We start from the raw sequence: 10,709 nt of genomic DNA on the forward strand, positions 1-10,709 counted from the left end.
TCTCTCTCTCTCTCTCTCTCTCTCCCTGTCTCTCTCTCTCCCTCCCCGCTACCAAGTGGTCGTCCAGAGGCTCCGCCCACAATTGTGTGAAATGAGTGACGAACAGTGCTATAGAAACCTTGTCATCACGGGGGTTAGGTTCTGAACTGCTTCACAAAACCCCAAGTTTGCTATGATTTTGCCTAAAATAAAGAGGTTCTGAACTGCTTCACAAAACCCCAAGTTTGCTATGATTTTGCCTAAAATAAAGATTACAAACTCCTGTGACTTTCATACTATATTTGCCAGTGTATGTTTGTATTTTTCAAATTCTTTTTACTGTATTATTATTATTAATATTTTCATTCTTCATAATCAAGTTTTGAAGTTTAATCATGTTTTATTACAGAAATTTGGTGACCCAAATGAAGCTAAATACCCAACGAACATAGTTACTGGAATAACATCATTCATCAAAATACAACCAGCAAAGCCATCACGTGAGGAGAAGCGACAAACAGGACTGCAAAAGAAGAGGGATCGAGAGGATGAGACGATAAAAAAGAAAGAAGAATTATTAAAATTGAAAGCAGAGGGGCAGAAAAGGTTGGTCAGGAGATAAATATCTAGAAATATGAAAGTCAGAGCTGTTCTTAGGATTCATAATTCAAGTTTTATCTGAGTGTCAAATGGATTGTTGCATGAATAATGGGAGAACAAGGTGTTGGGTGGTTTAATGAATCTTGTATGAATTGTCATTAATTTTATTCAATTATTATTTTATAACAGACGCAACGAGGAAAGGATGAAGCGGGTACAGGAAGCTCGTGAAGAAAGAGAGCGTAAGGCTATAGAAGCAAAGAAACAACAAGACAGAGATAGAAAGAACAGAGAGGAGCGACTAAGAGAACAGCAGCAGCAGCACAGAAAGCAGCAACTTCTTGCTAAGAGACGTGCAGAAGAGGCTAGAGTTAAGAAGATTAAAGAACAGGTAGGTTTAAGCAGTAACCTTGGAAATTAAATTATTCATAGTTGCGTTGAATTTAAAACTCTCGTATATATTTACTATACAGTAAACCCTCGATAAATCAGCACATCTGGGCTCTGGCCTTGCTGAGGTATACCAGATTCTGACTTATCGAGGCCTTTCCCCCTTCATACAAAAATCATCGACCCATATGTGTGTGTGTACAGGTAATTACTAAATATACAAAAAGTAACACTTACCAGCACTGCAGGCGAAGAATGGAGCATCATTGTAGGTGACACAGAGGTATGGTAGGTGACACAGAGGTATGGTAGGTGACACAGGCATGGTAGGTGACACAGGCATGGTAGGTGACAGGCATGGTAGGTGACACAGGCATGGTAGGTGACACAGGCATGGTAGGTGACACAGGCATGGTAGGTGACACAGGTGTGGTAGGTAACACAGATTCATGGTAGGTGACACAGAGGTATGGTAGGTGACACACAGGCATGGTAGGTGACACACAGGCATGGTAGGTGACACACAGGCATGGTAGGTGACACACAGGCATGGTAGGTGACACACAGGCATGGTAGGTGACACAGAGGTATGGTAGGTGACACACAGGCATGGTAGGTGACACACAGGCATGGTAGGTGACACAGAGGTATGGTAGGTGACACACAGGCATGGTAGGTGACACAGAGGTATGGTAGGTGACACACAGGCATGGTAGGTGAGACACAGGCATGGTAGGTGACACAGAGGTATGGTAGGTGACACAGGCTACCAGATATGCCGAGATTTTTGCTGTTGACAACACAATATACATAATGTATGTCGTTTCTCACTCTTGATTTTTTTTTTTTACTATTTACGGTTATTTATTATTATTACTGTTATTTTGTTTATTAAAATTTTTATTAATTTTAATTAATTACACCGGTCAACGCAATTTTTCTGGCACAAGGTTTTTAAACGGATTTTAAGTAAATTTGGGGTGTAGAATCCAAATATGACTTTGGTTTTTGTCTATCACATCAGGTTTTTGAGATATACCATATTGCACTTTTGCTGGGAAACGTAAACTTTTGGATCAAAATTGACGGTTTAAACATGTATACATAAATTTTTTCAGCATTATAATTTGTATTTTTCTATAACCAAAAATTGTTAATATCAAATTGGAAAGTTAATGCACATATAATATTTAAATGTAACATTGAAGGGTGAAAAAAACAATTAATGTACGGTAGAAATAGTGCAAGTATTTAGATCAAGTTACAGTTACATAAACTTCCTCTTTTTGGCCGATCTCTTATGTACAGCTTCTGGAATGTCTCTCATCAAACTCCAGCAGTAGTCCGCCATCATGTTCGAGTCCCATCGACCTTGGTAACGTTCTTCCATTACTTTAATGTCTTGATGAAAGCGCTCCCCTTGCTCCTCGCTCACTTCTCCCAGATTTTCTGGAAACTCGTCCAAGTGACTGTGTAAGTAGTGAACCTTGATACTCATTCTGCATCCAAGTGCTTGTCAACTCCAGAGCAGCTCTTCCACAATTTCTTGATAGTTGTCCGCTTTCTTGTTCCCTAAGAAGTTCTGCACCACATTAGAGAAAGCATTCCAAGTTCTTGCCTGTGCCTCAGTCATTGTTGCAAGGAAGTGTGGATCTCTGAGTAGTGTTCTTATTTGAGGTCCATCAAAAATCCCTGCCTTTTTCTTCTCGTCGCTAAGACTTGGAAAGGTTGAGCATATATATCTGAAACACTCTCCACTATGATCAAGAGCCTTGACGAATTGCTTCATGATCCCAAGTTTTATGTGCAGAGGAGGAAGGACAATGTTTTTCCTGTCAACCAGAGGATCGTTAATGATATTCTTGTCACCAGGCATCAAACTATGTCTTGGTGGCCAATTCTTTTTCACCCAATGGTCTGCTGTAGCCCTGCTGTCCCAGTAGCACAGAAAACAGGGGTATTTTGTGTACCCTCCTTGCTGGCCCAATAGAAAGTTTACCATTTTCAAGTCCACACAAATTAACCATTCATGAGCATGGTATTGCAACCTCTCTAGAACAGTCTTAATGTTTCATACTCTTCTTTAATTTGTACAGAATGTCCGATTGGAATTGAACCATACTTGTTTCCGTTATGAAGAAGAACACATTTCAAGCTCCTTTTAGAACTGTCAATAAAAAGTCTCCAATCCTTACTATCATATGCTGGTAGTCCCATGGAGAGAAGAAGTCCTTCTACATCATTACAAAAACAAGCTGGTCATATGAATGAAAGTACTTCCGCAGTTGCTCTTCTCTGTTGCGATAAAAGGAGACACTCGTGCCAGGTTTTAAGAGTCGTTTCTCTTGAAGCCTGGAAGCTAACAATTCAGCAGACTGTTTTGGCAAATTTAGATCTCTGACCAGATCATTCAATTCTGGCTGAGTAAACAACGTTGGCTTTTCACAATCTTCACCAGATGGCTTGAAAAAATCAGTCTCTTCATCTTCATCAGTAGAAACAGGTGAATTCCGGTCTATATCCTCAATCTCTGGTAGCTCAGTAAATTCTGGCACGTTACGTGATGGAGCAAATCTGAGATCAGATTTGGATTCAGCACCTTAAAGTTAGTAAAAAAAAACAGTTAAAAGGTTTCATGCCAGAAAAAAAAATATTTTTTTGTAGACCAGTGTTGTATTACCTGTGTATTATTATTATTATTATTATTATTATTATTATTAGTAGTAGTAGTAGTAGTAAGTAGTAGTAGTATTATTATTATTATTATTATTAATGAAGTAATTATTATTATTATTATTATATTATTATTATTATTATTATTATTATTATTATTATTATTATTATTATTATTATTATTCATGGCCTCGGTTAACGAACTCAATCCGTTCCAGAAGGTCGTTAGTTAATGAAGCGTTCGATAACGAGCCATTGTTTCAATGGGTTTTTGGGTAATTGGTTCCAGCTCACCGAAAATTTCCTAAATTCAAAAAAAATGGTAGAAAAGTTCACTTACTTTGAGGTGTGTATGTAGAAGGCTCCTGGATGATGATGATGATGATGGGATTTAGAATGGGGGTGGAGGAGAAGGAAGAAGAGAAGGCATTGGGGTGGAAGAGAAGTCACCCCATGGTGCCATTTCACCCATAAAATTTTAGCTCTCTGGTTTAATTCAAGATTATTTTCTTTAAATCAATGCTGCACTGCATTATATATTGTCAATATATAAAATATATTTCAAAATGACCAATAATTTGCTTGGAAACACAGAAAAAAGCATTTAGTTGAAGAGTCTCAAGCAAGATGTTACCTCCAGTGAAAACAGAGAGAGACTAACTCCTGTTTGCTGTGTTAAGAGGCTGGATGCCGCGCATTAAACTAGTCACTTTACCTTCAATTATGTTCAATAATTGTTAAAATGACTAAAAATTGAATATTAAACTTTTAAAATTATTGAATAGTAAACCGATATTTAAAAAATAGTAAGAAATTTAAGCCTAGAACGGAATTAATATTAGGACTGATACTAAGCTGGTTGCCGGTCAGTGCAAGCTGTATTGAGAATTAGGTTGGTAGCATGAGAAGTTACGTTAGCGGTACTAGATTAACGAATTGAAGATCATATGGAAAACGCAGTTAGATTAATGAAGTCGTTGCCGAGGTGTTAAGTTAAGCGAGGGGTCACTGTATATCTTTTGCCCCAGGCCCTGATGTGGGTCAAGTGACCTGTGCCCGGGTGGGCTAATCCCCGTAAAAAAAAAAGAAACCATTCCGAGAACATATCCATGCCGAGTTGTATAAAATTCCGAGTTATCGAGGGTTTACAGTATATTAAAAGTCAGGTTACATACACTTCATCTTTCTGTGTATTTTTTCTTTAAAATGATTGTGACTCCATTTCTAATTTATGAAACCAGGAAGAAGAACGAAGGAAACAGGAAGAGGAGTCAAGGAAATTAAAGGAAGAAGAAAAGCAAAATGAGGAGGAAAAACTATTATATCTGGCAGAGCAACGCCGTCGTCAAGAGGAAGAAAGGAAACGGTAAGTGTATTAAATAAAATTACAGTAAACCCTGCCAATACTGTACCAAACTAATCCATACAAGCTCTGTCCATTATTGGGAGAATTTTCATTTTCCCCCATTCCCCACCACATGATTTATGGCTATAACAGGCTCTGTTGCAATGAAGACTGTCTATCAAATGAGAGCCCTGCTATGTTAGACAGCTACTTCTACAGTGGCACCTTTTAATTGATGGATCTCCACAGGTACTCTGTGTGGGAAAATTTCTGAATACCAAGTTATTTCTGGGGAATATCACCTTATTTAATACCATTGTAGTGCAATAACCCTATCTGGTGTCAAGCAAGTGTGTTTTCAATTACAGTTTTTGTGCTTATCTTGTAAGCACTTTCTTCCATAGGAAACACAGCTGGTAAGGTACCATTTTGGTGGTTTCATGGTACCGTACATTTTATTCATTGCCCACTGCACAAACTGGAGACCATAACTCCACTGGTTGCTTTTATTAATGCACATCCAAGTACCTCAGTTTTGCTCGCCTGGTGCACCTCTCACTTCACTGAGGATTGCTCATTTTGGAACAAGCTGTGTACAGCCATCTCTCAATTTATATGGTAGTTACGTTCTTGAGAATGACCGTGTAAATCAAACCTAATTATCCCATAAATAAAGGAAATGGCGGGGGTTAGGGGAAGCGCTCCCTAAAAACTTTAATTTGTGGATCTATTTCCTTCAGTATGTTTTTTTTACAAAAATATATTAACAATAATAATACAATAATAGAAGCAAATCTAATAATACAGTAGTAAGAAAATAGATTTTAAATGAAAATTTGTGTGAACGTAAACATTGAATGATGGCTGAGATGGCATGCAGGAACTAGTGGTGGAGGAGAGGTGGGGGTTACTGGGGGAGTTAGTCATTTGAATCAGATGACAGAGCAGGTGAATGGGGAGAAGTGGGAACTTTCGAGTTACCATATGTTGATGGCTGAGGTTAAGGTGATTGTTACTCTTTCCTTTTTTGTAAAGTAGGAAAGCAATGAGATGTAGAACTATGCTGCCTGGCGCAATGGGACTCTTTTGAAAACTGTGTTATTTAAAAATTGGTGTTAACTTAATGCTAGTGTTATTTTAAGAACATGCTAATTAAATCCGTGTAAAGTGAGAGGTGACTATACTGCTCCGAGCCCTCATGTCTGTGACTCATCTGTGAGGGTGTGTAAATTCATAAAATTAGAGAGATAATTCAAATTTTAAGTAAAAACAGGGAGTGAAGCTGTTCCATACATTCCCCGCTGCTGGGCGAAGTTTTGCTGGTGGTGGACAATAAGATATCATTTGGGTCGTATGTGCTTTATAATATTTGTATGTCTTATCTCAAGCATAATGGCTTTTATTGCACTTTTCAATTGAAACGTTAATCATGACCCCACTTATTCGCAATTTATATTTTAACAGGCATATTCTATACTTAGTTCAGTATCTGTATTCGCAAAGCATACCTTGCTTATCCGCAAAGCGAATTAGAAAATTGAAAGAAATAATTTCAATATGCTACAGTAAATTTGTTTCAAACTGCACAAGCTAACTAGCTGCTGCACTCGTACTGTATTCCTCTGTCAGAAGTAGTGCTTGGCAGAGATGCCAGGTACGATGCTGTTACCAGCTATGGACTTCTGACCCCAAGACTCGGCTGATTATGCTGTAAATTTTGTTCCTCTTTAATGGTCGTTAATTATGCCTGCATCTCTCTTCATTTCCAATTTAATGGAATATTTCTGCTGGTTACTGTCATTTAATTTGGTTTATTTTAGGCATGATAAAGGATTAATGTGTGGCTGTGCATTATTGCATATATAATGTGCTTGGTGGGATTTTTTGGGTGGAGGCCATATGTGTTTTCATAATGGAGTTTTGTTTTCTATGTATGATGATATTTAACTTTTCAGGAGCAAAATAAGGAACATGCTGGAGGTGTGTGTCATCTCTGGTGCTTGGTGGCTCAAGCTATGTGAGCAGGCTGCATAGTTAATTGTTTTTGCTGTGTATTCATACACCAGGCCATGCGAAAGAGTTCTCTCTGTCTGCTTTGATCTGTTGCGTTGTGTGGTAGTGTCGATACTGTGTCAAAAATTTTTTCGTAATGCCTCCTACTCATTCACACATTTTATACACACAATCACAAAGTTTAGTAATTATTAACAACATTTGTGTCGGTGTGTCTTTACAGTAAGTGAATTTTTTACACCCATGGTGAATCAATATTCTATGCTTATTTTAACCCATAACTGGTCATTAACGTTCAATTACGTGATCACCGATATTATTATCTCTGGTCAGTCACGTATTAGAACGTTTTCCAAATCTGCTTTTCCCGCACCTTTGAAATTGAGTCTAGCTACCATAATCTGTTTGTGTAAATGTTCCCCCCCCCTCCCATCTCTCCCCAGGGGGCCCCACCCTCCCATCTCTCCTCACAGTCAAGGCCCTGGGACTACACAGTAGTCTCTCGATAGCCATGGCATGTGAACGTAACCGGTCACTCAATCAGGTTGAGACATACTCTAAATTATTTGGTAGGGGTGAAGATGAGTATAGATTGACAGAGGCATGCATTGATAGGGATATTGAACGTGATGATAATGATAGTGACTAAGACTATGTGTTTGAACAAGAGGAAAACAACACTGATAAACAGCAAGTAGAGGAGAGAGGGTTGGTGTCCTCTTCATCTCCAGGAACGTCCAGTACTCCCTCCATTTCACCTACCCCTACCAGTCCGTCCCACTGTATAGTTACATCCACCCACACCCCTTCCTCCCTCCTACACTAGCTCCCTCCCTCCCTCCCATACTGCTACCTCCATCCCACCCTGTTCCCTCTCTCACATGCCTTCCACCTACATTGCTCCCTCCCTCCCTCCCTACCTCCCTCCCTCCCTACCTACCTACCTCCCTCCCTCCTACAGTGTGTGTGTGTGTGATCATTATGTATATATGTGGCTGCAAGACAAACCAGTAGTACTGTGACAGCACTGGAAGCGAGTAGAGGTTTGGGAATACTGCACCAGCCCTGGATTTAAATGTCTCGCAGCACCTTTAAACGAGGCAGATTTTCAAGTGTCATTTTGGGGTGTTTGGGCCATAAAAGAAAAATATGATTATCCCCGACCAGGGGGTTGGGAGGGATACCATGGATGTATAATAATGTGACCTTTTTGCAGGCTAAAGATGCTTGGCTAATAAAATGTGTTTCTGCAGTGTTGTTTTGTATTGTACCATTACCCTTTGTCCTTGAAAACGTCAATAACATGCCATCTTTGCCTGGAGAGAGAGAGATAGGTTCAGGGTAACAACACCAATGAAAAAGAAAGTGTAATTTTCTCCCTCTCTCTCTCTCTCAATATTTTTGGTCTATTACAATCAGAACAAAATTTTAGAGGGAATGTGTATAACATCTTCATGTAAGGGACATTATAATCAATACTCGGTGGTAGATGTAGCGCATGATCTCATCACAGCTGGTGCTAAATTATTTGTTTAGTTTCGATTCTGATTCGTTTGGAAGGAGAGACAGGCTTTTTGAGGTGGTTGTACGTACATCCACACTAAGTTAAACACTCAGTATTTCCTCTTAAGAATAATAAAAAAAACTATTAATATACAGTAAAAGTCCAAAAATCCGGATGCCAGAAATCCGGACCACCCGAGAATCCGGACTTTTCGAAAACTCAAACTTTTTTTTTTTTTTTTTTTTTAGCTGGCTTTTGTGTGTATGTGCGCATGCGTGAGCGCCACAGCTGCACAGCGACAACAAGCGATCGCCACTTTAAAACGAGCAATCAAACTGTGACAACGTATGTAATTTTGAGTCCTACTCTTTCCATTTACAAAGCCCATAATAATGGCTCCTGAAGTAGATAAACTCCGTTGTGTGAAGAGAAAGAAAAACACGTTGAAATTGGGTGACAAACTTTAAATAATTAAAATAGAACGTGGTGTGAGCAATACTGTTCTAATGGAAACATACAACATTGTAAAGTCTACAATTTATGATATAAAAAAGGCAAAGAATAAAATTCTAGAATTCACAGCTTTTTCTTTAAAACTGCTCATTTTGATAAATGAAGCATGCTATATTTGCTAATGAATAAACTATCAAAATGTATCTGTTCATCTCTTCTTTATTCCTCCTTAAATTTGAATTTTAAAAGTACTGCCTGAGAATCCGGAAAATCCGAAAATCTGGACTGACCCAATCCCCAAGCAGTCCGGATTTTTGGACTTCTACTGTATTTAGATAATCTTTAACAACATATTGTATTGGATGCTTCTTATTATTAACAATAATACCATATATGTTTAACCATGAGAGACTTAAGCTTGTACTACAAATACATATAGTACACTATATATACGGTATATATTTAATATGACAGGTAGGTTAATTAAGCCACGTAAAAAAATCTAAAAAAAAAAATTCCATTGATGTTTTTGTTTTTAATTGCACCAGTGAAGTCATGATTAATTTATTCTGCTTTATTAGTTATTGAAGAAACTGTAGTATATCAGAAAAATTTTCTTTTGTAGAAAAATTGCTGAGGTAGAACGCATCGCCCGTGAGAAAAAGGAGTTAGAATACCTTAAATTGCTTGAAGCACAGCGCATTGCTGAGTTACAACAAGCTAAATTGACAAGCTCAGCAGTTAAAAAGGTAAAAACTAAAGTACTTATTTTCCTTTTGCTGCATTATTTAACAATTGGTAATTAATGCAGAACTTCCTTTAGATAACATCATCTTTTGCTCAGTTCTGTTTAATGTGTTATTATGCCTGTATTCCATCAGTATTCCTCTAATCCTTTTCTCAAATTTATTATTTCTTAGCTCCTTAGTAACATCTTCATGTCCACTTTCCACATGAACCTGTAGCTTCAGTGCTCAGGTTAGTTTGTCAGCATTCTCTATTGTATTTTGTTGATTATTATGTTGTAATGCTTTTATTCATCTTATGATTATATATCTCACACTGTAATTTTCCTACAGATTGCACTAGCTGATAACAAGGAAACTGGACTAAATCATACATTCACTTTAAGTGATAACAAGGAAAATGGTCTTAATACCACATTTTCCAAAACTACTGGACCGTCTCAGTCAAGTTCTACTGGGAAAAACAAAGATAGTTATGACATTACACCAAACTCCAAGAAATATAAGAAAAATATTAATAATTATGATATAAATGATATTGAGAGTGATGACTCAACTGATGAGGACAGTGCTCCTAAGAGGAAAATTCCTCCCTGGGCTATGAGTAAGTTTAAAATTTGGATATTAATTTTTTCCTATTGTTTGGGATTTTATGAATAGAATATGTAATGGTTACATACTTATAGATTGTTGTATCAGACACATTGCAGTAGTTATATTGTACAACCTCCCTCGGTATTTTTGTTCCATAGTAAGGCAGGTTGAAAGTGCAAACAATGGCAATTAAAGTTTGCATGATGTAGACTCAAGTTCTAGATTAATTAATTTATTTACATTTTCATCTTGGATTATCTGCTATTGTTTGATGTCTTTCCAGCAACATAAGTGAAACTAAGTTTCTAATGCACTGATAATTGTGGTAATTAGCACTGTCTTGCCTTTCCACTGAGGTTGAGTTGGCAGCAGCATAAACATATCATACTGTTAGTCTCCTTCAACATGATGA

General features: G+C 37.7%; 1 protein-coding gene across 1 annotated transcript; it reads left to right on the forward strand.

The window, feature by feature from the left end:
• Positions 1-201: 201 nt before the first annotated feature.
• LOC121864453 (inner centromere protein A-like) lies at positions 202-10,484 on the forward strand. Its single transcript, XM_042363479.1, has 5 exons — positions 202-585; positions 769-970; positions 4,884-5,008; positions 9,583-9,706; positions 10,037-10,484. The coding sequence occupies exons 1-5, from the start codon at positions 230-232 to the stop codon at positions 10,361-10,363; spliced, it is 1,134 nt and encodes a 377-aa protein (XP_042219413.1). The 5' UTR covers positions 202-229; the 3' UTR covers positions 10,364-10,484.
• The last annotated feature ends 225 nt before the right edge of the window (positions 10,485-10,709 follow it).

This window comes from Homarus americanus, unplaced genomic scaffold, assembly GCF_018991925.1.
Source record: "Homarus americanus isolate GMGI-L3 unplaced genomic scaffold, GMGI_Hamer_2.0 scaffold40143, whole genome shotgun sequence".
Taxonomy (NCBI): Eukaryota; Metazoa; Arthropoda; class Malacostraca; order Decapoda; family Nephropidae; genus Homarus; species Homarus americanus.